This window comes from Aspergillus heteromorphus (assembly GCF_003184545.1).
Source record: "Aspergillus heteromorphus CBS 117.55 chromosome Unknown BO70scaffold_35, whole genome shotgun sequence".
Taxonomy (NCBI): domain Eukaryota; kingdom Fungi; phylum Ascomycota; class Eurotiomycetes; order Eurotiales; family Aspergillaceae; genus Aspergillus; species Aspergillus heteromorphus.
Genome location: NW_020290440.1, coordinates 171,193 through 196,273, shown reverse-complemented (window position 1 = coordinate 196,273; position 25,081 = coordinate 171,193). Strand labels below are relative to the sequence as shown.

General features: G+C 54.3%; 12 protein-coding genes across 12 annotated transcripts; 5 read left to right on the top strand and 7 right to left on the bottom strand.

The window, feature by feature from the left end:
* Positions 1 to 2,285: 2,285 nt before the first annotated feature.
* On the bottom strand, positions 2,286 to 5,019 carry BO70DRAFT_344805 (N-alpha-acetyltransferase 35, NatC auxiliary subunit; the record flags this gene model as incomplete). The annotated part of the gene is made up of 8 exons (XM_025541473.1): positions 2,286 to 3,229; positions 3,282 to 3,384; positions 3,449 to 3,706; positions 3,755 to 4,213; positions 4,274 to 4,510; positions 4,584 to 4,724; positions 4,808 to 4,875; positions 4,953 to 5,019. The coding sequence occupies 8 exons, from the start codon at positions 5,017 to 5,019 to the stop codon at positions 2,286 to 2,288; spliced, it is 2,277 nt and encodes a 758-aa protein (XP_025395371.1).
* Positions 5,020 to 5,539: 520 nt separating this feature from the next.
* Positions 5,540 to 5,909, bottom strand: BO70DRAFT_323123 (ATP synthase subunit epsilon family protein; the record flags this gene model as incomplete). The annotated part of the gene is made up of 3 exons (XM_025540575.1): positions 5,861 to 5,909; positions 5,674 to 5,788; positions 5,540 to 5,590 (listed from the first exon to the last, which is right to left on the bottom strand). Coding segments are annotated over exons 1-3 (198 nt in total), but the record flags the coding sequence as incomplete, so codon positions are not given.
* Positions 5,910 to 6,432: 523 nt separating this feature from the next.
* BO70DRAFT_151961 (uncharacterized protein) lies at positions 6,433 to 7,174 on the bottom strand. The gene has a single exon (XM_025538218.1). The coding sequence runs from the start codon at positions 7,002 to 7,004 to the stop codon at positions 6,471 to 6,473; it is 534 nt and encodes a 177-aa protein (XP_025395369.1). The 5' UTR covers positions 7,005 to 7,174; the 3' UTR covers positions 6,433 to 6,470.
* On the top strand, positions 7,175 to 8,472 carry BO70DRAFT_151964 (uncharacterized protein). The gene has a single exon (XM_025538219.1). The coding sequence runs from the start codon at positions 7,345 to 7,347 to the stop codon at positions 8,380 to 8,382; it is 1,038 nt and encodes a 345-aa protein (XP_025395368.1). The 5' UTR covers positions 7,175 to 7,344; the 3' UTR covers positions 8,383 to 8,472.
* A 497-nt stretch (positions 8,473 to 8,969) lies between these two features.
* Positions 8,970 to 11,341, top strand: hsp60 (chaperone ATPase HSP60). The gene is made up of 3 exons (XM_025548346.1): positions 8,970 to 9,234; positions 9,321 to 9,462; positions 9,551 to 11,341. The coding sequence occupies exons 1-3, from the start codon at positions 9,124 to 9,126 to the stop codon at positions 11,062 to 11,064; spliced, it is 1,767 nt and encodes a 588-aa protein (XP_025395367.1). The 5' UTR covers positions 8,970 to 9,123; the 3' UTR covers positions 11,065 to 11,341.
* Positions 11,342 to 11,935: 594 nt separating this feature from the next.
* On the bottom strand, positions 11,936 to 16,043 carry BO70DRAFT_374330 (uncharacterized protein; the record flags this gene model as incomplete). The annotated part of the gene is made up of 11 exons (XM_025544961.1): positions 11,936 to 11,940; positions 12,057 to 12,263; positions 12,462 to 12,565; positions 12,651 to 12,778; positions 12,889 to 13,257; positions 13,337 to 13,969; positions 14,092 to 14,254; positions 14,316 to 14,534; positions 14,588 to 15,675; positions 15,727 to 15,937; positions 15,994 to 16,043. 11 exons carry the CDS (start codon positions 16,041 to 16,043, stop codon positions 11,936 to 11,938), a joined length of 3,177 nt encoding a protein of 1,058 aa, XP_025395366.1.
* A 329-nt stretch (positions 16,044 to 16,372) lies between these two features.
* BO70DRAFT_151863 (uncharacterized protein) lies at positions 16,373 to 16,757 on the bottom strand. Its single transcript, XM_025538217.1, has one exon. It carries the CDS (start codon positions 16,656 to 16,658, stop codon positions 16,422 to 16,424), a length of 237 nt encoding a protein of 78 aa, XP_025395365.1. The 5' UTR covers positions 16,659 to 16,757; the 3' UTR covers positions 16,373 to 16,421.
* BO70DRAFT_382724 (putative mitochondrial carrier protein) lies at positions 16,418 to 18,400 on the bottom strand. The gene is made up of 2 exons (XM_025545551.1): positions 18,052 to 18,400; positions 16,418 to 17,989 (listed from the first exon to the last, which is right to left on the bottom strand). Exons 1-2 carry the CDS (start codon positions 18,290 to 18,292, stop codon positions 16,857 to 16,859), a joined length of 1,374 nt encoding a protein of 457 aa, XP_025395364.1. The 5' UTR covers positions 18,293 to 18,400; the 3' UTR covers positions 16,418 to 16,856.
* A 144-nt stretch (positions 18,401 to 18,544) lies between these two features.
* BO70DRAFT_366026 (putative F-box protein (Pof7)) lies at positions 18,545 to 20,570 on the top strand. Its single transcript, XM_025544226.1, has 2 exons — positions 18,545 to 19,166; positions 19,234 to 20,570. The coding sequence occupies exons 1-2, from the start codon at positions 18,771 to 18,773 to the stop codon at positions 20,476 to 20,478; spliced, it is 1,641 nt and encodes a 546-aa protein (XP_025395363.1). The 5' UTR covers positions 18,545 to 18,770; the 3' UTR covers positions 20,479 to 20,570.
* Positions 20,571 to 21,835: 1,265 nt separating this feature from the next.
* Positions 21,836 to 23,494, top strand: BO70DRAFT_366025 (P-loop containing nucleoside triphosphate hydrolase protein). Its single transcript, XM_025544225.1, has 2 exons — positions 21,836 to 22,734; positions 22,773 to 23,494. The coding sequence occupies exons 1-2, from the start codon at positions 22,124 to 22,126 to the stop codon at positions 23,386 to 23,388; spliced, it is 1,227 nt and encodes a 408-aa protein (XP_025395362.1). The 5' UTR covers positions 21,836 to 22,123; the 3' UTR covers positions 23,389 to 23,494.
* Positions 23,412 to 23,808, top strand: BO70DRAFT_366024 (oligonucleotide/oligosaccharide-binding-fold domain-containing protein). The gene has a single exon (XM_025544224.1). The coding sequence runs from the start codon at positions 23,435 to 23,437 to the stop codon at positions 23,741 to 23,743; it is 309 nt and encodes a 102-aa protein (XP_025395361.1). The 5' UTR covers positions 23,412 to 23,434; the 3' UTR covers positions 23,744 to 23,808.
* Positions 23,809 to 24,313: 505 nt separating this feature from the next.
* Positions 24,314 to 24,733, bottom strand: BO70DRAFT_151851 (uncharacterized protein). The gene has a single exon (XM_025538216.1). It carries the CDS (start codon positions 24,645 to 24,647, stop codon positions 24,435 to 24,437), a length of 213 nt encoding a protein of 70 aa, XP_025395360.1. The 5' UTR covers positions 24,648 to 24,733; the 3' UTR covers positions 24,314 to 24,434.
* Between the last annotated feature and the right edge of the window lie 348 nt (positions 24,734 to 25,081).

The following is a 25,081-nucleotide window of genomic DNA, read 5'->3' as shown; positions in this document are numbered from 1 at the left end:
GGGGGGGATCTCTGTTAATTCCGGAGTGAGTAGAAGCCGTGCTGATGCAGAGTGAATGGAGGAAATGTCGAGACGTGCAATTCGCGAGGGCTGATAGCGAATGGAATCGAGTCGAGACCGGGACGTCAGCAAGTGGACGCGACGGAGATACCGTAGGACCGGGCAGGGCAGGGCAGAGCAGAGCAGAGGAGCTGAACAGGGAAAATTCATCAGGGGTCCGGGGGACAGAACACACCAATCAATGGGTGGCAGCCCTCCACGACGGAATGTGCATCACCATGTTGGATAAGTACAATCAAAAATCTAAAATAAAATAACAAATAAAATTGAGCACGACGCTGTCGAGGTCGAGGTAATCATCAGATTTGAGATGTGAGATTGATTACAATGCAAGAGCCGATCGATCCTTGGAGTTCGGGGATTGGGGAGGGGGGAGGAGGGGAAAACGCGGTAGTACTAGACAGTACTCGGTAGTAGTAGTAATAATAGTAGTAATCGGCAAATGGAAGGGCAGCAGGGAGCTGGGAGTGAGCTGGTGGTTCCGAGATGGCGTGGTGCTGCTTGTCTTGCACACAGACAGACAGACACACACCTCTCTCTCTCTCTCTCTCTCTCTCTCTCTCAGCTGGATAAATTCAGCAATCCAAGCAAATAAGTAAGTAGAAAATCAATCAATCAATCAACCAATCAATCAACCAATCAATCAACCAATCAACCAAATCTTGCACTTGCACTTGCACTTGCACTTGCACTTGTACAATACCCCCCTGCCTGCCTGCCTGCCTGCCTACCTTGCCTTGCCCTGGTCCTGGTCCTGGTATATTGTTATTTGTTAAGCCAACCTGAAGAAAGAACCAAACCCATTAACTATTATTATTTATTATATTATTCACAACATTCCCGCGCGCCCTCGGCAATCCTTTCCTTTCCTTTCCTTTCCTTTCCTTTCCAGTCCAGTCCAGTCCAGTCCAGTCAGTCGGGTCGGGTGAGGTGAAGTGAGGTCATCAATCAACTCTCCCCTCACCATCCCCCCTCCCCCTCCCTCTTTCTCTCTTTCTCTCTCCCCCTCCCTCTTTCTCTCTCCCCTCCTCACTCCCCACTCCTCACTCCCCAGTCCAGGAAGGATTCTAACTTCACCTCCCTCTGCTTCTCGCTCTGGCTCTTGCTCTGGTCAAACCAGATCAGGTCAGACTGTTCTCCCCGTGGATACTTGGCCTGATTCAGGTAGTATCTAAGTAGGGTAGGGTAGGGTAGGGAGACGGTTTCCTCCCCGGCCCGGGAGCTGGAGCTGGAGCTGTCATTTACTCGATTCGGAATTGTTCCGAGGGAACGAAGGAAGCGGGTCGATCGATCCATGGGAATGGACAAGGACATGGACATGGACATGGACATGGACAAGGACGTGTCGAGGAAGGGGGGCGAGACAAGACAAGACAATGAAATCACAAATGATAGTGATGATGATGATGATGGATGGAGCTAGCAGAGGGTTGAGGGCAGAGGGTTGAGAATTCAACACCGTCGGGGTCAGCTGACCGGCGACGGCGATGGTCTGATCGTAGCTTCCTAGGTACAAAGTAAATGGTTTATTGTGGACTGTGGACTGTGGACTGGGACTGTGGACTGGGACTGGGACTGAGACTGGAACTGGGACTGGGAGAGTGGATATCTAACTGAACTGGGCATGAAAACAGTCCCAGCCTTATACTGATTGCTATGGAGTCGCTCCTTCGTCCGTCTAGTACGGAAAAAGGGCTCAGGCCTGGCCTGGTCGATGCGACCAAGTAGGCATGGCGCGGTGGGCAGGGCAATCTAATCAACCCCATTTTGGCCATTTGGCCAGTTTGCCCCTGCATCGTCCGTTCATGGTCATTCCTTGTTTCCCGTTCCCCGGGAGTTCCTATCGATCGAATGCTACGGGCCATCTATCCAGCTGGCTGCGCTGCTTACGTGGAGGCCAATCCCACCCGTTCATGCCGTGGGCTCACTTGATAGATTATGCATAGGCTATATACATGACTTCATGATGCATCAGGACTCCACTCGAGTCGGCGCGGGTCGCTACTGTCTAGAGATAGTGGGCTTCATGGCGGTGAGCTGCTCACGCTCGTCGTGCGCCTCCGAGACGGCCATCGATCCAGAGAGCGAACGAACCTAATGTGACGTCTTGGCCCCGCGACGGCTTCGTCGATCAGCCTCGTGATCGCGACGGGCGCGCAGGGGCAGGTTGCTTATCGTGGCCCGCGCGCCGGGCGGGTACGTGCTACCCCAGTAGTTGGCGCGATTCATGTTTTGGAGCCTACGGTCACTTGGGAGACCTGCGGAACAACCCACCAGTCATGCCAACGGGCCTTGGTGCCCGTTTCCGGGATGCTCACCCGAAGATTTACGGACACGTTAGCGGAGTCTTGCGACTGGGCCGAGCTCGCGTTGCCTTTCAGGGCTTTCTTGACCGTTTCGATCGCGATGCTTGCCCCGATGCAGGCGCGCATCGTGTCCTTGGCATCGCGCTTCCAGTCTTCTTCGATGGCCGGGGCGGGCTTCTCCTCCCCGCCAGAGTCCTGCATGAAGGGCCCGTTGGCCAGCGTAGCTTCCCAGGCCTTTCGTGCTTCCGAGATAGCCTTGGTGGCGCGCTCCAGTACGGTCTCGTCGCTGTCCCCTTCGAGCGTGGCTTCCCGATGATATTCGTCGTAGGGGACTAGTTCCGGGAGAGTGATTTGGAGGAACGGCTTCATGCGGAGTTCGTAGCGCAGTCGGTCGCTGGAGTAGGCCTGGGCCCCAGAGGCGGTCGGCAGGACACGGTGCCGAGCAAGAAGCACATACAAAGCGTGCAGGGAAATCGCGAAGGCATCAACCGCCACGATCTGGGTGGTAAGCCTTTCGAGGAGCCGGAGTGATTTCTGCAGGGCAGCGTGCCGCTCAAGGGCGCCGCGTTTCTTCGTCGCCATCTCGGTGATGTTCCGTTTGGCGGTGCCCACAGTGAACGTACGAATCCGATCGATGTGGCCAAGATGCGTGGAGCAAATGTGGGATAGATACCAGTACATTCCCGGGAGCTCTTCCGGCGCATAGACGGAAAGTTCAAACCCGAGCTGGAGGATGAGTCGGAACTGGTTTAGTTTGTGATGGTAGGCCCAGCTACTGAGAGGGTAGGAATATGTAGCGTCGCCGTTGGCGAGCATCAGTGGGGGCTCGTTGCTCAAGGTGCGGAGTTGCTCGTCGAGATCTTCTGCCTATAGCTACAATTAGATGTCACGTAATTGGCTAGAAGAAGTAAAAACTTGCCTCCATTTGTAGGTTGTCCCAGTCCGCGATGGTATGGCATACGGTTCGGCGGATGCGACAGCGGTTCAGGCAGGCACTGCGGAACGTATCCACAAATGGCTGCATGGAATTAGCCTCAATCTCGAAAGAAATCCAAGCTGGATGGGAAGTTCCGCGGGATTACCTGGGAAAGGCGCTTCACAAAGACATCCATCATCTTTGCAATCTGGAAGCGAGGGTCGGAAGGCAGTTCGATTTCGTCCATGTTAGCTTGCAGGAGTATACTTGATGGCAGGACAAGTTCTGCAAGTTCATCATATAGAAAGTCTTTGACAGGGACGGCTCCAAGAATGGTCATGTTGTTCACAATCAGTGTTTGAACAAGAGATCGTATATATACCGATGGCTGGGGCTTTCGTGACAGTAGAGTCCATATAGTCACCTAGACTTGTGAGGATGATTCACGCCAGCAATTAAGATGTCTCCATACCTTGAGGTTATAGGGCCCGCGATAGTCAATAATCTCCTGCAGGTCAACCGCGTCTTGACACAACCGCTTCAAATGCGCCAGCGCATCGTCGAAATTTATATTCACCATGGGTCGAGGAGGGACGGTGCTGGCCAGCTTGCGCTGAATTTTCAGGCTGAAAGAGTCGGGTACATCTTTCCCGAGCGATGTCGACTTGGTCAAATCATCCAGATGGGACAGACAGAACAGGAAGTGCTCCTTGGACCTCGTCTGTATCACGTCGACGTCTTGCTCCAAAGCCAGCAGAAACTCGCGCCGGAAAAGCAGTCTAGTTCGGATAGCTTCTCGCACAGCTTCATCAACCTTGCCCCTTTGTTCGTCGACCCAAGAAATCGCTCGATTGAGAAGATCATAAAATGACTGTGGTTCGAATTGTGACAGCAAAGACCGGTTGTAGAGTTGTGTAACGAAGTCCTCTTCCTACAATGAGAAGAGCGTTAGCAGGAGGCATACAATTCGGCGAATCATGCCGAAGCTTACCTCGAAGTAATATTCAGTCGCTACCCGGGCATGGACAAAGTCGCAGCATTTAACAAGCGCCATGCAATACGCACGCAGCACGAGATGTACCATTGCCGGTTCCTCCGTGGTGTTTGCTGTATGCCCGCGAAGGAAGTGTGCCTCGTCGAGGGTCTTCGGCACCGGCCACAGAAGCTTATCGAGGTATAGGGAAGTGAAGAGGGTCTGGGAAAGAGGATGCCCCATATGCCACCCCATCTGCAGAAAGTCAACTTCGTCAGCGTAGCTCAGATATAGCACCGTAGACCGTAACATTAAAGCTTCTACCTACCTCGTGGCAGAGCAGTCCATCCATGACCCCCAGCACCTCCTCCGGAGCAAGTTCTCGCGTCATATCGTAGTCGTCTTCCAAGGCCTGCGCATGGTTTTCGCCGGGCCCAAGGTACCCACTGTCCATTTTGGAGTCCATAATCTATTATTTTCGGGAAGTATCAGCTTCTCGCTCGGCTGGTTCGCGGGGCATTTATCATCAAGCAGGATCAAGTCGCAACTGACCTCCAGCGCACCGACAGCCTCGAAAAGCGTAAAGTACTCATCCTTGACAAGCTGACCGGTTTTCAACTCTGGGTTTCAGGAACCAAACGATTAGTGATCCGTACAGCCAGTCTGGGGGCATGATAACGGGGAGTAGAAAGCTCACTTGAGGCGGCTACCGTGAACTCATCAGTGATGTCGCGCGGGACAACAGACTGCGAAACAAGCGGCATTGTCGATGCTGGGACTTCGTTATTTGACAGCATGAGGGTTCAGGATCATCTGCAGCCAGCTGCCAGATCGGCCAAGTTCACCAAGAAGGAATGTCGCTCCGGGGAAGGAGGGTAATGGAAGGAGCAGGGGAGCAGGAGAGCGGGCGAGGGGAGGCGGGGAGTCGGACGGACTGGGCAAAACTTGCGGGAGCAGAACCCGTGCGGGCAGGCAGGCACGCAGGCACGCAGGCATGCAGGCCAGCAGGCCAGCAAAGCTCAGGAACCTACGCCCAGACAAGAACTACGGAGAAAATAAAGAGGCTTAATCTAGCCGACCATAATGGCAGGAGGAGGGAAATAGTCTTTTCTATTTATACCTGATCAACGGGCCAGTATTGCTACAGAGATCCAGTCCTTTCCTGCTAAGACTTTCCACCCAGACCCCAGACCTCGACATCTTCTCTCAGAATACATCTCATGTCTTCATGTTCACACAATTGGAGGGAAGGATCGTCTATTTCGACTCGGCGTTGGCGGCGAGGGCCTCGTTGTTGGCCTGGGCGAGGGACTTGACTTCACCCTGCTTGCCGTTCTATATCCGGGACACGACTGTTAGCCCAACTCCCAACCCATTCCATTGCCCGATTGACCGGCGGAAAAGGCATATATACGAACCTCCCACTTGGCGAAACGCAAGTCCATGTTGTTACGGCGCTCAGCAGCAGCACGGGGAGCGTCCTTGAGGGACCGGCGGACCGCGCGAGCGGCGACGGTCAGGTAGCGGTTGTAGCTGTAAAAGTCCACCACCGAGTCAGTCGAGGTTCGAGTCTGCGTGGAGCGGGTGGGCAGAGGTTAGACGTACGTGAGACCAGCGGCTTTCCACGCGAATGCCATTTTGACGGTAGGAGTGGGTTGAGGATAGGATTCGGTCAGGGGAGAATCGCTCGCTCTGTGATGGATGCTTTGCCGACCGTTCGAGTTCGGAGGTTCGGGAAGTTCGGGTCATGTGATAATTCACGTGACTCAACGCGGCAGCCAATAGATTCCTTGGATCCGCAGTATATAGGTGCTTCTTCACAGTTTGACGTTCAGCGCATCAGAGCTGTAAGCATGCAGATTGAAATCTGTCAGATCATGCAGGCTGCTTCTGCCGGTGCAAATTGAAGACATGATGATGAAGGAACCTTGCAAAGGCCCACATTTACCATCGAAACAGGGAAGATATATACATTGCATGGTTATAGAATGCAACTGAGCTACTTGCTTACTTTTCTAATTTGCTCAAACATATCATTCTCACATAAGTAACCGATATATTGAATACTAGTATATATATTTTTTTAAGTTTATGAGCCAGCTTGTGCAGTGATAAAGACCGGAAACTGGCACATCAAAAAAGAACATGGAGTTGTTTCCGCATAGCAATAAAGACCCTAACTATATAAATTCCAAGCAAATCCGTCTTTCAGGTTTCAATGACCCTGGAGATATTTCAAACTAAACAAATTACTAAATACACTACGAGGAGTAATAGTCTGGGTGAATGCTAATGACCCAATATTTTCTTCCAGAGCAAAACCCACGTTCTTTTCCAATTGCATGCTGCATGGGTGAATGGCCTGTGTATGCATGCCTGGGGACGTGTTAGTCTGGATGAAGTAGGAGCTGTTTGATGCGTTTGGAGTGTTTTTGCCAGCAAGTAGAAAAAGTATGGACCATGACCCGGACCCGTCTGGCGGAGAACAGCCGTCACACGACGCCTGGAGGGCGTCCACTTCTTTTGCTGTCAAACTGGCTAGTATTTTGTAGGAAGCTCGCGGGTCCGGCCACCTTCTTTCACTTACCTCTGGCCTCCACCTCCGCCTCCCCCCTCCGAAGTCGGCCCCGCACAAGGTATGCGATGCAAGTTGAATAGGCCTCACTCTTGAAGGTATTAGTAGGTACAGTCCTTCATTGTCCCCTCTGTGGCTACTATTTGCTACCAGCTTGAGCAAGCGGGTGAACATGGCCCCTTATCCTCACCTCTCACTTCCTTTCCACAAGCTGACCTGGTGGTGATACTAGACCCGATTGCAATGAAGCTGCAAGGCTCGCTGTGACTTGTCTGCACTGAGCTGACAGATATGTCCAGTACCTCACAGTCTTTGTCTAGAAACCGCTAGAGATTGGCCCCGAGAAGAACTCGGCAAGATGGGGTCCTCCAAGGTATCCAAGAGGCCCAAGAAGAGAACGCTTGTTCGCTGGGATGGTACATTCCCTGGCTCTATACCGAGCAATCAATCCAATCCTCTGGAGCTTTGGTCGCACTCTTGACTAACCTCTGTAGAAAACTTGAACGAACTCCTGATGCTGACGGTCCAGTCGGTTTGTAACACCAACTCGATCAAGATTCCTTGGGCGGAAGTGGCTACAACAATGGGACACAACGTGTCGGAGGGAGCCATCGTCCAGCATCTCGCCAAACTTCGCTCTCGTCGCGTTGCTGCCAACAAGGCTGTTCCACCCCCCCTTCGCCGCGGTGGTGTCGGTGCCGTGTGCAAGTCATCACAAGAGTCCGCAGCAGATGTGTCCGAGAGCAAGAGCACGCGGAGCAAGTCTCTGAAAAAGGACACTGGTGATGAGACCTCGAGTGCTTTCCCATACGTCGATTCTTCCTCGGATGAAGATTGGGTAGCGGGGGGAGCCTCCAAGGCGCAGAAGAAGTCTGTTAACAGAAAGACGGCTGGGGCTCGGTCCGGGAAGAGCACCTTGAAATGTGAAAGCAGTGACAGTTCCGCGGAGAGCTCCCCTGAAGGCTCCGGTGAGCTTCTGTTGCCCGGTGCCACATTTTTCAACTACCCGAATGATGAAAGGCAGTGTATGACCCAGTCACCAGAGTCTACCGCTGAACCGAAGTCTTTGACCGTGGTGCTCAAGTATCGACGATCTGCTCCTGATGCCAATGAGATCAAGAACGTGGTATCTGACCCCTTATTCGCCACCCACCCCATTGAGGCTCCGAACAACATGTCTTTCCCCCCTTACCAGCAATCTGTGAACACTGGTTTCTTGCCTGTCGACCCCAGTATGGGCTTCATGGACATGTTGACCGACAATTCAAACGTCGGTTACCTGGCTGCCAGTGACGCCTCGATGGGCTTGCCGCCAGATGGATGTGGAGTTGCCCCCAACGATATGTGGCAGGCCGGACCTGATCCAGCATACCCCAGCGCATCATACGGCGTGTACCCCGATGGAGCAGACATGAACTTCACTGACGGGTCTCTTGATTTCTCCAATGACATGTTCAGCCATCTCGCTGATTTCGAACCTGAAAGCCATCAGCTGATGCCCCACGATTATGTGCCGATGGACGAAACTATGGGAACTTTCGATGACATCTGAACTTGCACTGTGATAAAACCGGCGCACGCATTAAGAGTTCAACATCATTCTGGACTTACTATCTTTGCCATTTTATTTTTGGGGCCGAGGTTGTTTTAATTTTTATCTTTCCTCGGGCCGCTGACATATTTGCCCTCTACTCAAAGCGATCTGTTTCTTTAATGGATTTAGTTATTGAATCACATAATATCAACATGTAGCCGCAGCAGGCGCATATTCTGGATTGCATCTGGTGAAGCGTATATGAGTGGCGAGAGAGAGAGAGGACGTATTGTTGGCTGTAGAGAGTAGAGGGAAGGGAGGCTGGGGGGGGAGGGTTCTATATTTCTATTCCGTAGGGCTTGGGATGAATGGAGGATGAGGCTATTGGCCACGGGTAACTAGTTAGTTATTATATTCACCTTAGAAATTAACTAGAGTAAGCCATATATGCTCACTGCGCTGCCCTTCCGACGACCCGAGGGATTCCCTCGGATAGCCGGCGGCACGTGACCTTCTAGGAGCTTCTGCCGCCAAGACAATCCGGGGATCGAGAACAGAACCGCCGGGAAAATTTTCGAGACTTTGGCTTCATCTCCATCCCATCCATCTCCTCTGCCTCCTTCTCTTCTTCCCTTCCTTCCCCCCCCTGCAGCCGTTCTTGCTCCGGGAGTTCCGATCGGGCAGATTCACTTTAATTGTCCTCTATCGCCCTCTGTCTCTCTGTTCTGTCTTATCCTCACTTCACAATCCCCCTTCAAGATGCAGCGTGCTCTCTCTTCCAGGACCTCTGTCCTGTCCGCCGCCTCCAAGCGTGCTCCTCTCTACAGATCCTCCGGCATCAACCTGCAGCAGCAGCGTTTTGCTCACAAGGTAAGCCGCGTCACACGGTGCATGCAATTGGAGTGCTTTCCGAAGCTCCCGTCGGTTCAGCTGGGAGCCTTGCTGACACCTTCTAGGAGCTCAAGTTCGGCGTTGAGGCTCGTGCTTCTCTCCTCAAGGGTGTCGACACCCTTGCTCGCGCTGTCACCTCCACTCTCGGTCCCAAGGGTCGCAATGTCCTGATCGACACCTCCTACGGCTCCCCCAAGATCACCAAGGGTATGTAGCTTCTTCCCCCCTGTGTTTTCATCCGAGCCATCAGTTTTCATCAATGCGGAGTCACAAGATCGGATACTGACTTAACTAGACGGTGTTAGCGTTGCCAAGGCTATCCAGCTCCAGGACAAGTTCGAGAACCTCGGTGCTCGTCTCCTCCAGGATGTCGCTTCCAAGACCAACGAACTCGCCGGTGACGGTACCACCACCGCCACCGTCCTGGCCCGTGCCATCTTCTCCGAGACCGTCAAGAACGTGGCCGCTGGCTGCAACCCCATGGATCTCCGCCGTGGTATCCAGGCCGCCGTTGAGGCCGTCGTCGACTACCTCCAGCAGAACAAGCGTGACATCACCACCGGTGAGGAGATCGCCCAGGTCGCCACCATCTCTGCCAACGGCGACACCCACGTCGGTAAGCTCATCTCCACCGCCATGGAGAGAGTCGGCAAGGAGGGTGTGATCACCGTCAAGGAGGGTAAGACCCTCGAGGACGAGCTTGAGGTCACCGAGGGTATGCGCTTCGACCGCGGATACACCTCTCCCTACTTCATCACCGACGCCAAGTCCCAGAAGGTTGAGTTCGAGAAGCCCCTGATCCTGCTCTCCGAGAAGAAGATCTCCGCTGTCCAGGACATCATCCCCGCCCTCGAGGCCTCCACCACTCTCCGCCGTCCTCTCGTCATCATCGCCGAGGATATCGAGGGTGAGGCTCTCGCCGTCTGCATCCTGAACAAGCTCCGTGGCCAGCTCCAGGTCGCCGCCGTCAAGGCCCCCGGCTTCGGTGACAACCGCAAGAGCATCCTCGGTGACCTTGCTGTCCTCACCAACGGTACCGTCTTCACCGACGAGCTTGACATCAAGCTCGAGAAGCTCACCCCCGACATGCTCGGATCCACCGGTGCCATCACCATCACCAAGGAGGACACCATCATCCTCAACGGTGAGGGTGGCAAGGACGCCATCTCCCAGCGCTGCGAGCAGATCCGCGGTGTCATGGCCGACCCCACCACCTCCGAGTACGAGAAGGAGAAGCTCCAGGAGCGTCTGGCCAAGCTCTCCGGCGGTGTTGCCGTCATCAAGGTCGGTGGCTCCTCCGAGGTGGAGGTCGGTGAGAAGAAGGACCGTGTCGTCGACGCCCTGAACGCCACCCGCGCCGCCGTCGAGCAGGGTATCCTCCCCGGTGGTGGTACCGCCCTCCTCAAGGCCTCCGCCAACGGCCTTGCCAATGTCAAGACCGCCAACTTCGACCAGCAGCTCGGTGTCAGCATCATCAAGAGCGCCATCACCCGCCCCGCCCGCACCATCGTCGAGAACGCCGGTCTGGAGGGCAGCGTCATCGTCGGCAAGCTCACCGACGAGTTCGCCAAGGACTTCAACCGTGGCTTCGACAGCTCCAAGGGCGAGTACGTCGACATGATCGCCACCGGTATCGTCGACCCCCTCAAGGTGGTCCGCACCTCCCTGGTTGACGCCAGCGGTGTCGCCTCCCTCCTCGGAACCACCGAGGTCGCCATCGTCGAGGCCCCCGAGGAGAAGGGACCCGCTGCTCCCGCCGGCATGGGCGGTATGGGCGGTATGGGCGGCATGGGCGGCGGCATGTTCTAAGCTAGCCCCAACCCACCACCTCCTAGTCCTTGTTATTGAAAGGTTTCCCTTCGAGCGTCTTGTTGCATAGTACGGGCATATCCTGATATGTTTTGTTGTTTTTATTTTATATCTTCTTTTCAATATCTCCTTTGTTTCTAATGTGTTACATGTCTTTTTGGCCACCTATCCACTTCACCTCCGACTTCCCCCTATTCCTTTCCACCCTCCCTCCTGCTGACCGGCTTCGGCCGGCTTGGTTTCCGTCATATCATCTCCACTCCGCTATCTTGGGCACAAAAAAAAAGTCTCAGGGAGTCCTGTGTATCATACCATGTACTTTATGTGCTGAGGCAGAACGGGCAGCTGTCTGTCTGCCTGCCTTGGGTGTTTGCAATTTCATTTATTAATCGTTGAGCTTTCTTCATATCTCGTATCTTCTTTCTCGTAACTAAATCATCAAAATGTATGTCCAAAAGCTACTCCGTAGATAGAAGTGTAATATGAACCAAGAATGTAAACGCCACTCACCCATCCCATCCCATCCATCCCATCCCATCTCATCTCATCCTCCCTCTCTTCTTCTTCTTCTTCTTCCTCCCTCCTCACCACCTAACAATCAATATAACCAAGATAACCAAGATACCCAATATAAGACAATCACCAAGACCCCCTCCCCTTCTCCGAATAAAACTCCCCACCGCCCTCCCCCTCCAACCCCAGTCCCAGTCCTAACCCGTTACTCCCCGTCCCCGTCCCCGTCCCCGTCCCCACCGATTTATTATTCCCATCTCCATGCCTATCCCAAATATCCTCCCCCTCCCCCGTTCCCCGCTTCTGCCAACCCCTCCGATACCGATTTAGCCTTCCCCCGCTCTTTGTGCGCAGCACATCATTCTTTGTTCCGGAGGCAGCGGCACCAGCGACATCAGCAGCACCAGTGGCCTCTGCCGATGCACCAGACCCAGACCCATACCCAAACCCAGCACCAGACCCATACCCAGCAGAAGAACCAGAACCAGAACCAGAACCAGTAGACCTCGATTTATATTTCGATCTCAACACCTTCACTCTCCACCTTCCCAGCAACCTAACCGGCGCAAGCAGCACATCAGCCAGAACATCGAGGACGAGCTTCTGCGCTACCCAGAGGGTTTCGCGCAGGCGTTCGTTGAAGGCGATTAGGATGGCGAGGGTGATGATTGCGAAGGAGGCGGGGCCTGGGTTTTATATTAGTATATATATGGATATGGGAATGTGGGGATATGAGAATGGACTGGGGGTGGTTTGTGGAGTAGAGAGGGGGGAGGGAGTGGGGGTGCTGGGTGGATGAGAGGTGAGAGGTGAAAGAGGTGAGGTGAGGGTTAGGATGGTATGGGGATGGATAGATGGATAAATGGATAGATGGATGGCCTTACCAGCAATATACAACATCTCACCCAGCGTAAGATTCTGCGGCGTACCGCTCCATTCTCTCGCGTTGATGCCGAATAAGGAGGTGAAGAAGGAGAGGGGGAGGAAGCTGTCATCATAAGCTATAAGTATATGTATCTGTGTATGGATTTATGTGTGTATGTTGTGGGAAGGCAAGGGACGGTGGAACTCACATAATAGTAAAGATAGTAAACACCATCACCGAACGCGACTGATCTTGGGTAACCTCTGCTTCCCAGCGCGCGAGACGGGACTCGTCAACACTAGCTTGTTTTTGCTTGAGGTCGAGGAGGTTCTCCACCTTTGCATGGTAAATAATACATAGCCAGCCAGTCAGTCATTCAAGTCCATAGTAATTCAGAGGATGATAACTTCGGCGAAAAAACACCAGGAAGAAAAAGAAGAACATACAGCCTTCTGCGCCACACTCGCATTCTCCCTCATCTCCAGCACCTGCCCGCGATACTCATCGAGTCTCGCGAGCGCCGAACCCACAAACACCTGTCCATAGCCTTTATGTTCAAAATAGCTCGACATGACCTTCACAGTGGTAGTTTGCTGCTCGAGCAGCTTGAGAATCGTGCCTAGCTCGTCGACGATATCCCTGAGCTCGAGCAGCGTGGACAGATCCTCCCTGTTTCGTCGCGCGGCTTGGTTGTCTCGTTCGTCGCGCTCCGCGGCGGATAGTGGTTTGCCGTCCGCGTTTTTGTTGTAGTCTGCTGGGCGGGTGTTGAAGCCGCGGTTGCGGAAGCGTTTGAATGATTTGGTGACGATTTCGGTCTGTGGTGTTGGTTAGATTAGAATTTCTGGTGGATGGATGGGATGGGTGTGAGAAGGGAGGGGGGGGGGGGGGGGTCACCAGAATGCTGATAGATTCTTCGAATATCCTCAGGACCTGGAGATCGCGGTGCAGGGTTCGATCGAGGAGGACCGTGACGGCGTGGAGAACCATCAAGGAAGCTAGATCGCCGGCTGTCTCGAAGCGCCTCGCCAGATCCCCATTCAGTTCGTTATAGATACTATTGTAGAGATTCGACTGCTCGTACAGCTTGCCTTCCGCCGTGGTGGCCTCCTGGTTCGGAAAGAACGTAACAACGGTCTTATCATCAGCAATCCACAGCCAAAGCTGATCCACCATCAAGACCTTTCCATCCATGAAGGTGGTTTTGGCCTCGGTTCCGTCTGCGGATTGGACCGAGGGCCCAGGCCCGGGCCCGATCTCGTCGTTGCGGTTGACCATCCGTTTCGTCCGCTTCCAGAGCATCTGGTCGTCGTCTCTGGCGACGGTTGAGCGCAGGTTAGGGTAGCCGAACTGGTCCAGGGTCCTTCGAATGTGAATGGGGGGCTCATTTCCCAGGAACTTCCAGATCAGTTTGGATTCGAGACTGGATTTGGAGATTTCCCCGGGCACGGGGCGGAATCTTCCTTGTTGGAGTCTTTCTTCGACGACTTTTCGCCGTTGCACTAGGTTGAGGTAGGTATCCCAGTGGAGCTAGTAGTCAGTTAGCATGGAAGTCAGAAAGGGTTCGGATGCTAGGCAACGTACGTATGGTATCTAGTATAGAGCAGACGTCAGCGCTATTTCATTTGATTCAGCTGCAGCTGCAAACTTACATATAAAGCCAGTCTAGGATCATGCTGCTCTCCCGGACTGAGAGGCAACGACCCATTCTTGAAATGAATACAGGCCGGTCTTACGTATCGCGCATGGGGTTCCAAATGGCGGGCTCTGATGAGGTTCGAGTACCAATGTTCCTCATTCATGAAGTCCTCCGAGCTTTCACGGCAAGTTGTCCGTCAGCAAAAGCCCCGTTAATGAAAATTGTCCAAATACCCACAATTTCTGCCTCTCCTGGTCACTACACGCCCTGGATAGAACGGCAGGCACCCATCCGGTGTGGGTATACGGCACATGGATCCAAAGAAGCCTCTCACTCCCTGCCTCCGGCTGGTCGAATCTTCGCATTTTGCGGGGCATTTCGGCTTTCTCTTCGTCCGCTTTATCTCGCGATGGCAGGGGGATGGGAAGGAAGCTTTTGTATCGAGGGGGATTCCCTCTATTTTATCCTTAGTTACCGATTTTCTTGACGGGGGTAGTAATTATACTCACGTTATGCTACTGGCACTCGCACGGGGACCATTTCCAGCCATATCCTGGTCTTCTTGCGCTGCTACAGACTCACGCGTATCCTGGCTTGGCTCCATCTGTGGCCCAAAGTATTCTTGACCGACTGGCTCACTGATATGAATGCGAGGAGAGGTCTGACCCAGAGAACTGCGACTTCGTTTCATCGAAGGTCTCTGAGGAATGGCAGCGGGACTGGACTCAACTGCATGGGGTATTTGGGGACGCACCATGCCATCCAGCGACGGACGAACATGAGCGGAGGTCGGTCTGCTATCGAAGCTGCTGATTGAGGAATCATCATAGATGCTAGCCGGGATCCCCACAGTCCTTTTCAGCCGGTTCTTCAGACACACCGACGGCCCGTTGGCCAAATACTCCTTCAGCGATGTCTTGGTAGACCAGAGCTTCAGCGGCGTTTCGTCACTGATGCCCCGGGCAGTGTCTTCAAAAAAGCCATTCACCTGGACCATGACCTCTTGGTCTACGTCGAGCGGTGCATCGGTCATTTTGGATAGACTGATGGCCATGGACGCCGACGATTGGAGTTCGTTAATGAAGCCTATTCTGGTTGTGAACTCCTGGCCCTTGAAAGATGCAGTGCCGATATGGTCGGTAGCTAATGGAATCTCTTTCTCGTGCTCGAAATCTAGAATGCCCGATCGGATGGACGTGATCGGGACAGTCATGTCTACGGTGCTCCCTGTCTCAGGGTCTGCGATACTGAGCGTCGAATCGACCGTCTCCAAGAAGGTCCAGATCTTCATATCTGCTGAGATGGATTTAAATAGATTCGAAAGCTGTAGAAGATACGGATGTCTTGGTCTGAAGATCTCGCGCAGTGCGGGCGAGATGTGATGCTTCAGTCTCATCAGATGATGGATACTCCTAGTAAACTCGGGCGACGAAAGGTAACTTGAGCCGTGGTGGGGGGTGGCCAGGAAAGCGATGCCATAACAGCTGGACAGAATCGATCCAAGCCTGGAGGTTAGCTGGCTGGCGATAGTGAGTGCCGCTTTGGCGACGAGGCCGCCGGTGCTATGGCAAATGAAGAAGATGGGACGTCTCAGGCTCTAGAGGGAGCGTTAATTCGACCGTCCGATGCTGCCACCGGGAGACCTCACCGTTGCCTGTCTTTCCTGGATAAGCCATTTGAGCAGTCTATGGGCGAGAGACTCGAGGTCATCCTGGGGGTCTAAGTGCCCATGGTCGAACAACAACACACGCGCATTTGGAACGACTCGCGTCAACTCGGAGGTGAGCCACGGCGTCTGTGAATCGCCATCTACCCATGTCTTCTTGGGGTCTGCACCGATAGCTGGCACCGCAACGATACTGATCCATCGTCAGCGCACGACCTTCAGGCGATGAGGGACAGAGCGGATACTTACTCTACTGCGGTTTCCGGTCGCTCACCGTTGATCTCACTGTCGGCTGCCATTTCCCACTTTTCCTCCATGAAAGTGAGGATGTCGACACATCTTGCTGAAAAAAAACAAGTGGAGCCGGACGTGAGGGTGGGATGTCTTGGGTTGAGTCAGTGCAGTGAAGGCGATTCCATCATCTGACACGGCCTTGATCCACCCCGGCAGGTGACTCGGGCTTGGAAGGGCCGTGACAGCCCTGCCCTCAGCCTTACATTCGTGTCTGACTGTTTGGTCATCCCCCAGGCTGGGATGGGCCCCATAATGCCAATGCTCACTATCCACATTGGTCACTAGTTATGCGCCGGGTCTCGGTTGTGTCAGTCACACTACAAAGACCCGAGGCTGGTATAGAACTGTGATTTGAATTCAGCAAGTATCCAAATACTGCCAAACTATGTATAAACTATAAACAGGCTGGAGTGAAGATTTGGCTCGCTCGACTCGAGAAAGTAATAATATACATGTTTTGAAAGCCTTTGCACCAAATAACGAAGCCTCCTTTTTAGTCTTGTGAGACAGCACAGGACCATAACGCTATGACAAAGGAAATCCGGAAACAGGAGAGGAAAGGGATAAAGATAGAGGAAGAAGAAAGAAAGCTCTATAGGGGGACTCAATGCGGTCGTCATACATCGATCACACAATAGACGAACGGGTGCGCGCCTAGTTTATCGCAATTAAACAATAAGATGAACAGCGGAAGCTGCGAATGCATGGTAAGAATCGCTTAGATCAAATCCGGGTATTTCGGGTCTGGTGGTAAACAAGTACGCCGGTATATGTCAATCCATCCGGAGTATCCAAGAGGGTGATATGCTGGTCGGGGTTTAGATCGTATCGGAGTCTGTCGACTCATGGCTTCGCTCGTTGACGTCCCGTGCCATCTTCTTTCCAAACTCGTAGGTGGAAATCATGATGGCACAAGCCGGTGCTACCTTCAGGCACCGCGCAACCCAGCCGCGGAAAAGTCCGGCCATGCCTTCCTCGCGGAAGATGTGCATCAGGAACTTCGGCAAGGCAAGCTGTTCGGGGTGAAGAGTTGCCCCTGCGGGGACTGACACTTCGTTACCCATATGCCGGAAGACCTGCTGGCGGGTCTTGCCCACGTCGAACGGGGTGGTGACAAGGGCCGCCAGGCAGCCCGAGCTGGCACCTGCAATAAAGCTTTCAAAAAATGTCGGGGCGTCCAGGTCGTGTTGGTGCTGCTGGCTAGCAGACGGTAGCCCGTGCAGCAAAGTATGTGCGTGGGCTCTCTTGCGCCCTTCGATGAAATGACTCTTGACTTCCTCGTAACCCCACCAATAAAGAGCTGAGAAAGGTACATCGCGCCACATGGTAAGAGTCAATCCCCGCCATAGCGAACTGTAGCCATGGGTCCGGGCCATATGATGCAGATCTTCCAGGGTGGCCTTGAAATGGCCCGCACCAGTGCCAGGCGTTGCCTGCAAACGGGTCCGGAACATCTCCACGGGACTGATCACCGAGGCTGCCGCGGCTCTGGCAACAGCGCCTGCGACTAACGGGGCGTAAATATCGGGGAGAGACTTCTTGATGGGGCTCCTATCATCGGAGCGCAACCAGTCGTATCCAGCAAAATAGATAATGTTCGCCGGAATACCCATCATCAGCGTAGGACTAAGTCCACGCCAAAGCGTCCAGACGCCCTCATTGCGCGCAATCTTCCGCAGCCCATCCAGTGTCGACGTGAACGTCTTTCGTTGGGTTTCCTCCACCGCGCAATCAGCCATCGACGATGTAGTTCCGATGGTCCCCACGCCGGGTCCAACCATGCATATGTGGGTGTTCTGGCCGATCCAGAAAACCTCTCGACAGCAAGCCGTTACTCCGAGGTTTGGAGGAGCGTTCTTCAAATTATGGGTGGTGTGGGAGGTAAAAGGCGACAAGTTCTTGATGGAGGACTGGGACTGCAGACGGACTCGGACGACGTCGAGGGGAGTAACTACCAGCACTGTCAGTACTGCGGGCGCGCGTCTTCGTCGTCGTCGTCGCAGGCTCACCTACCTAAGATATTGGTGAGGAAACTGCCGATGGTGGCAGAGACCATCCTTTGGCCGAGGGAAACATTATCGTTTGTCTGCATGGTGCTCGAAGCAGGGGCCGCCCCCGTTCGAGAAGTAGTCGCCATGGTGAGATCTTCAACTGAGGGCCATGACTCTGGGAGATTCCCTTCCAAACCCGTGCTGGTCAGTCCGTCGGAGCGATATCGGTCCCCACGCGCAAGATCAGTTCGGATGGCGGACATTCATTCAGTGGCGCGGATCGGAAGGAGTGGATGTGTGCGGGAGAGGGATGGGGTCCGTTGTCGGTGCAGCAGTTAAATAGGATGTCTTGTTGTGCGATCAGCAGCGACGTCAGACGAAGGAAGGCAAAGAAATGCGTCAGAGAAAAAGAGCGATCGGGTCTCGGTCGGTGGCAGGCGGTGGCGCGAAGATTCCCGGCGGAGATAAGCTGCCCTCCTTCCTGCAACTCCGCATCCTCTGCTCCGGCTCGACTCGGCCACCCATTTCAATCGCCGTCGATTGCGGAGAGTCAGAATGGACCCTTGAAGGCTTCATCTCGAACCCCCTTGATCCCCTCCTTTCTTCCAGTTGCTCTTCTTCCTCTCCCTCGGACCCGTCCCTGCCCCTCCTGTCACCTCGTTGAGGTCCCGCACTAACTGCTTATCAATCGGACCCAGTTCGCCGCGGCTGACTGCAACACACTACTAACCAGTAACCACCATGACAGACAACGCCGAGCTCGAGTCTTTTCGACGCCAGTGGCGTGAGGAGGTTGCGCGCCGCACGAGGCCATCTAGGCCGGAGCCGGCTCAGCCAAGGCCCTCGAGGTCCTCCGCTGGCCCGTCGAGCCATTTCCCTCCGGCCCGCCACGAGGCATTGGACCGTAAGGAGGAAGAGGAAGACGAGGACGAAGGAGGAGCGCCATCGGCGAATCATGGCGAGATTATCCATGGGGTCGGACATTTGAGCCTGGGACCCTCTGATGAGGATGCCTTTCACTCGCGTGCGCCTCGAAATGAGCCCAAGTCGGCGTTGGAGCACTTCGAAAGAGCGGTTGAGAAGGAGGCGGAGGGGAATCTGGGGGACAGTCTGCAGCTCTACCGCAAAGCGTATCGGGTAAGATTATTTGAATCTTGCTAGAGATTGCGAGTCTGGAAGACAGTTACTGACTTCGTGTCTGCAGCTAGACTCCGCGGTCGATAAAACATATCGGGACAAGCATTTCGCGTGGGCATGGAAGAAGCCCGCGCAGGCACCTGCCCCTAGCGCTGGCGCTTCTGTGACAGGCCAGCAGCCTACTGATGAACCTACGATCCTGCCGACGCCGGAACTTATCGCTTCTTTCGCCCATCTCCCTATTTCCCCAGCCGAGCCGATCATCGAGAACACCCCCCCTCCGCCGTGCCCCATCGCGAACGTCCCGTCAGAGGTTCTGGCTGAGATTCTCAGCCATGTCGCTTTGATCGACCCGGCTTCATTTTGTCGGATGGCCCTGGTTTGCAAGCGCCTGGCATATCATTTCGCCCATGAACAACGCATCTGGAAACGACTTTGTCAGGGCTCCGAGTTTGGGTTCAAGGCCATGCAATATTCGTTCGCTTGCGATATCCACGGTTTGCCGGAATACACCTTGGGGCCCCGCTACACGCCTTTCCCCCAGTCGATGCCCGTGCAGGTCCCGGAGCCTTTGTCCTCATGGGGCGAAGTGTTCCAGATGTTCCCTCGCATCCGTTTCACCGGCATCTACATCAGTACGGTGAACTACACCCGTCCCGGTGCCTCCTCAGCATACCAGAACGTCTCCTGGAACAGCCCCATCCACATCGTGACATACTACCGCTACCTGCGCTTCTACCCGGACGGGACAGTAATTTACCTACTCAGCACAGTAGAACCACTAGTAGTGGTTCCCTACATCAGCCGAGAAAACATCAAGGCCGCGCGAGCAACATCTCAGAAACAACACCACCGCCAGGCCGCCGATGCCAACTCCGCCTCCTCCGACACAGTCCCTCCCGTCGCGATGGGCGCACTGAAGCACGCCCATCGCGGTCGCTGGCGCCTCGCCAAACCGACCCCGGAATCCGACTCGTCCGACGAGGTCCCGCCCAGCCACCCCCTCTCCGAATACGACTCCTTACCTGCGAAGGCCCAAACCACGGCGGCGCCCGACCCCCGTGATCTGATCATCGAAACCGAGGGCGTCGGCCCGAAGTACATGTACCTCCTGCAGCTCTCCCTCCGGTCAGTCTCCACGTCCAAGCCCACTAACCCTAACATGACGCCGTCCAACCCGTCCAAGAACACGAAGCTGGTGTGGAAGGGCTACTGGAGCTACAACAAGCTCACGGACGACTGGGCGGAGTTTGGCCTCAAGAATGACCGCGCGTTTGTCTTCCGACGGGTCCGTGGGTGGGGGATGCCTTGAGGTAGATTATTATATTGGCTAGTAACTGAGTTCAGAAGCTGTAGGATGGTAGAGTGCTTGTATGGACGATATAATCACGCAATAGATATGAGGATATAAAACAGAATACACTAGCAAGGTCACACACAGCACCTAGATTGAATAACCTACTATACTTCGGAATTGTCAACCGACACATAACTATTTTCTTAACTAACAGTATACACTCCTCCACAATACACCACTATATACTATATAGCACACAAACATAAAAGACAACAAAAAACCACATCCTCCAAATCACCATCAAACCCATCTCCATCAGATCAGAAACATACTCACTCCCATCCCAACCCGAGGCTACTAAAGTTGACCCCAAACGCCAAGCAGGCCAAGCCCCTTATCGATAAGCACCACCGCGAAAAATTTCGGGGAAGCAAACAGCAAACCACCACATCTCCACCACTAACTCCATCCAACTCAGATTATACCAGAGCAGAGCAGAGCAGAGCAGAGGCAACTGCGACATGACGTTACGATCATTTCTTTAATACAATCCACCATACTACACCACACTATATACATCCGCGACCGCAAAAATGCCAGAGAAGGTCCGCACCGTCTTCGACGACGCAGGCGACGTCGTCCCCAGCGCAACCACCGAACCCGAGAAAGCGGAGGTCGTCTCCGACGCCACAACGACGACGAAGCGAAAGTCTCACGCCGGGAAAGAGGGCAAAGACGAGGAGAGCCAGAGCCGGAAGAACAAGAAGCGGAAACAACTGGAGAACGGGAACGGGAATGGGGTGAAGAAGTCGAAGAAATCGCGAGGAGGGGAGGATGGGGAGAAGAAGAAGAAGAAAGATGAGAATCTTGCTGGATTGACGGATGGGAACGCCAATGGCACGGTCTCAGATACTACGACTACGACTACGGCTACGGCTACGACGAAGACGAAAAAGCCCAAGGTCGTGTACAAGAACTTGATCAAGAAACGAGTCGAAAAATCGAGTTCACAAGCTCAACCTCAACCTTCTCCAGATGCGCAATCTACGCAATCTATTCCGCCTACGCAATCGAAGACGAACTTCGCCCCCTCCGCGAAAAAGCGCAAGCGCTCTACCAACTGCGCAAGAACCTGCCGATCTTCCCGCACGGGGACGAGATCCGGGGTCATCTGCGGCAGAACGACGTGATGCTGCTGGTTGGAGAGACGGGTAGCGGAAAGAGTACGCAGATACCGCAGTTTCTGGTGGAGGAGGAGTGGTGTCGGCCTGTGAAGACTACGGTTACGGTGGTTCAGGATAAGAAGGACGGGGAGAAGGGAGGGAAAGGGAAAGGGAAAGGGAGGAAGAAGGAGATTCAAGTGGGCGGGTGTATTGCGATCACGCAGCCTCGACGAGTCGCGGCGATTACGCTGGCGCGACGAGTGGCGGAGGAGATGGGGAGTCCGTTGGGGAACTCGTCGCCGGCGAGTCGGGTGGGATACTCGGTGCGATTTGATACGTCTGTTTCGGCGAACACGCAGGTCAAGTTCCTGACGGAGGGGATGCTGTTGCAGGAGATGCTGCATGATCCGTGGTTGACCAAGTATAGTGCGGTGGTGGTGGATGAGGTGCACGAGCGGGGTGTGAATGTGGATCAGGTGTTGGGGTTTTTGAGGAATATGGTGGCTGGGAAAAGGGAGGGGAGAGGAGGGGTGCCGTTGAAGGTGGTGGTGATGAGTGCGACGGCCGATATGGAGAGTTTGACGGGGTTCTTTAGGGAGGGGTTTCAGAAGACGGAGGCTGGAGCCGAGTCTGAGTCTGAGGGGAAGGTGAGGGATATCGCCGCGTGCCATATCAAGGGACGGCAGTTCCCCGTCAAGACGATTTACTCCCCGGAGCCGGTCCATGACTTTGTCGATGCCGCGCTGAAGGTCATCTTCCAGATCCATTACAAGGAGCCGCTGCCCGGCGATATCCTGGTGTTCCTGACGGGTCAGGAGACCGTGGAGGCGCTGGAGAGTCTCATCAACGAGTATGCCACGGGGATGGACCCCGAGCTGCCCAAGATCCAAGTGCTGCCGCTCTTCGCGGCGCTGCCTCAGGTCGCTCAGCAGCGTGTGTTTCTGCCCGCACCGCACCGGACCCGCAAGATCATCCTGGCTACGAACATCGCCGAGACCTCCGTCACGGTGTCGGGGGTGCGATATGTTGTCGACTGCGGAAAAGCCAAGGTCAAGCAGTTCCGTTCGCGGCTCGGGTTGGACTCGCTGCTCGTCAAGCCCATCTCGAAGTCCGCCGCCATCCAGCGGAAGGGTCGTGCCGGTCGAGAGGCCCCGGCCAGTGCTACCGACTATACACGGAGAAAGACTATCTGGCGCTGGACGAGGTCAACACGCCCGAGATCCTGAGATGCGACCTGAGCCAGGCCCTGCTCAACATGAAGGCCCGCGGCGTGGACGACATCATGGGCTTCCCGTTCCTGACGCGGCCCCCGCGCGAGTCCCTCGAGAAGGCGCTGCTCCAGCTCCTCAGCATCGACGCGCTAGAAGAAACCGGACAAATCAGCTCGGTCGGCCTCCAGATCGCCAAGCTGCCTCTCACCCCAACCCTGGGGCGCGTGCTCCTCGCGGCGTCGGAATTCGGGTCCAGCTGTTTGTTGGATGTGATCGACATCATCTCTTGTCTCAGCGTCGAGAACATCTTCCTGAACGTCACATCGGAAGAGAAGAAGGAACAGGCCGAAGTGGCGCGCCGGGACCTCTTCCGCCGCGAGGGCGACCATCTCACCATGCTTTCGACCGTGCAGGCCTACGCCGCCGAGAACACCGACCGAAAGGCCTGGGCGGAGAGACATCTCGTCTCGCACCGCGCCATGCAGTCCGTGATGGTACGTCAGCCCTGCCTTACCTCGATCATCCATGCCGTCAACCCCCTTAGAGCATAGTATTTATTCACTAACCCCCCCACAGGACGTCCGCAAGCAACTCATCATGCAATGCCGACAAGCCAGGCTCCTGCCCAACGATCCCGCGGAATCGTCCATCCGCGACCCCTCGCCCATCCACATCCTGAAGAGCTTCCTGTGCGGCTTCTCGACGAACACGGCGCGTCTGGTCCCGGACGGCAGCTACCGCACCGTGGTGGGCAACCAGACGGTGGCGATCCACCCGTCGAGCGTGCTGTTCGGGAAGAAGATGGAGGCGATCATGTATAATGAGTTTGTGTTCACGAATCGGAGTTATGCGCGGGGCGTGAGTGCGGTGCAGATGGATTGGGTGGGTGAGGCGCTGGCGGGGTGAAATTTTTTTTTTGTGTTGTGAGCTTGTAGATATATGGTTGATAGACAGTAGATGCTAGACGGTGGATGGTGGATGATAGATGGCGGATAGAAGTATACCCAGGACTCACTCGAATAATATAATACCCAGAGTATAGGTTTACTTACAGATTGATCTGCGATCGTCAGCACTTACTTAGTACCTACCTACAAAGTACCGACTTACTACCACCTTAACTACCTAACCTAGAACCGTACAAAACCGTACAAAATACTACTACAAAGTACTCCGTCCCGTCTGTAAACAAACGAGGGGCAAGCTGATCTGAGCTGAGCGAGCTGAGCAGCACAACCCCCTTACCCCCAGCCAGCCAGCCAGCCAGCCAACCTCTCTCCCAATCAATCCTCAACTCCATCCATCCACGCAGGCCAGAACAAGCAAGAAAGACAACAACGACATGACATGACATGTCACTGATCTCACCCCCGGTGGAGCAGTCCAGTCCAGTCCAATCCAATCCAATCCAATCCAGCCGATGATCGATATCGATATTCGATATCGATGGGGTGATCGGCAGCCCAACCACCAGGATGGGATGCGTTGACTGGTGGAATACGAACTACGAACCAGGCAGGCGACTCGAATGGGGCGACAGAACTTGTCACAGAAGCCTGCTGGAAGCCTGGAACAGAGCAGAGCAAAACAGATTAAATTAGCGTTTAGCGTTTGGACGTGTTTGCCAGTCTGCGGGTCTGGCGAGTGCGACGGGGAAATGAGGTGAGGTGAGTTGGCAGGCAGTGGGTGGGCTGGTCGGAGTTCCCACGGAGGGCCTACGGTGGTGAGTTGGATCGGAGTGGGTTGGTAGGGAGAGATCGATCAGCCGATCGGCTGTGGTGGGATTGTTCGATAGTCCTTCGTTTGGCATCCTATGTAAGTATCTAGTGGGTGTGTATTGTGTTTATTCTGGATGGATAGGGAGACCATTGACAAGACTATTATGTGTAGTGGGAGGAATAGAGGAATAATCAAAAAAAAAAAAAAATTACTTTGTTTGCCTTGAAACGCGAGCCTTGAAACCGCGGCATCCATGAATGATACGGTATCGAACCAACTGAATTGAAGCAAGCGGTCGGCTGACGGCCATCATCCGGATTCCTTTCGTTTTCGTCCCGCTCCTCTGCTGCTCTGCTTGGGCTGCTTGAGCCTGAAGGTCTCTAGCCTGGAAATGTTCATTATTCGTTCTTATTTCTACTATCTACTCCCGCCTCAAGTCGAGTCGACAGGAAACCTGTCCAAACCATGGAGCATCGTCTCTCATCCTGAGCCTTTCTTATCAAACTCCCACGTCATCCCCGAATC

Bases quoted from the DNA above. Each gene is read 5' to 3' on its own strand.
- BO70DRAFT_151961 (XM_025538218.1), bottom strand. From the start codon at position 7,004: ATGTTCACCCGCTTGCTCAAGCTGGTAGCAAATAGTAGCCACAGAGGG.
- BO70DRAFT_151863 (XM_025538217.1), bottom strand. From the start codon at position 16,658: ATGACGACCGCATTGAGTCCCCCTATAGAGCTTTCTTTCTTCTTCCTC.
- hsp60 (XM_025548346.1), top strand. From the start codon at position 9,124: ATGCAGCGTGCTCTCTCTTCCAGGACCTCTGTCCTGTCCGCCGCCTCC. The intron at 9,235-9,320 runs GTAAGCCGCGTC...GACACCTTCTAG, and splicing joins AGCAGCGTTTTGCTCACAAG to GAGCTCAAGTTCGGCGTTGA. The intron at 9,463-9,550 runs GTATGTAGCTTC...TGACTTAACTAG, and splicing joins CTCCCCCAAGATCACCAAGG to ACGGTGTTAGCGTTGCCAAG.
- BO70DRAFT_151851 (XM_025538216.1), bottom strand. From the start codon at position 24,647: ATGCCAAACGAAGGACTATCGAACAATCCCACCACAGCCGATCGGCTG.
- BO70DRAFT_151964 (XM_025538219.1), top strand. From the start codon at position 7,345: ATGCTGACGGTCCAGTCGGTTTGTAACACCAACTCGATCAAGATTCCT.
- BO70DRAFT_366026 (XM_025544226.1), top strand. From the start codon at position 18,771: ATGACAGACAACGCCGAGCTCGAGTCTTTTCGACGCCAGTGGCGTGAG. The intron at 19,167-19,233 runs GTAAGATTATTT...TCGTGTCTGCAG, and splicing joins TCTACCGCAAAGCGTATCGG to CTAGACTCCGCGGTCGATAA.
- BO70DRAFT_382724 (XM_025545551.1), bottom strand. From the start codon at position 18,292: ATGTCCGCCATCCGAACTGATCTTGCGCGTGGGGACCGATATCGCTCC. The intron at 17,990-18,051 runs GTAGGTGAGCCT...CAGTGCTGGTAG, and splicing joins TTTCCTCACCAATATCTTAG to TTACTCCCCTCGACGTCGTC.
- BO70DRAFT_366024 (XM_025544224.1), top strand. From the start codon at position 23,435: ATGCAATGCCGACAAGCCAGGCTCCTGCCCAACGATCCCGCGGAATCG.
- BO70DRAFT_366025 (XM_025544225.1), top strand. From the start codon at position 22,124: ATGGTGGCTGGGAAAAGGGAGGGGAGAGGAGGGGTGCCGTTGAAGGTG. The intron at 22,735-22,772 runs GTCCGCCGCCAT...GTGCCGGTCGAG, and splicing joins CTCGTCAAGCCCATCTCGAA to AGGCCCCGGCCAGTGCTACC.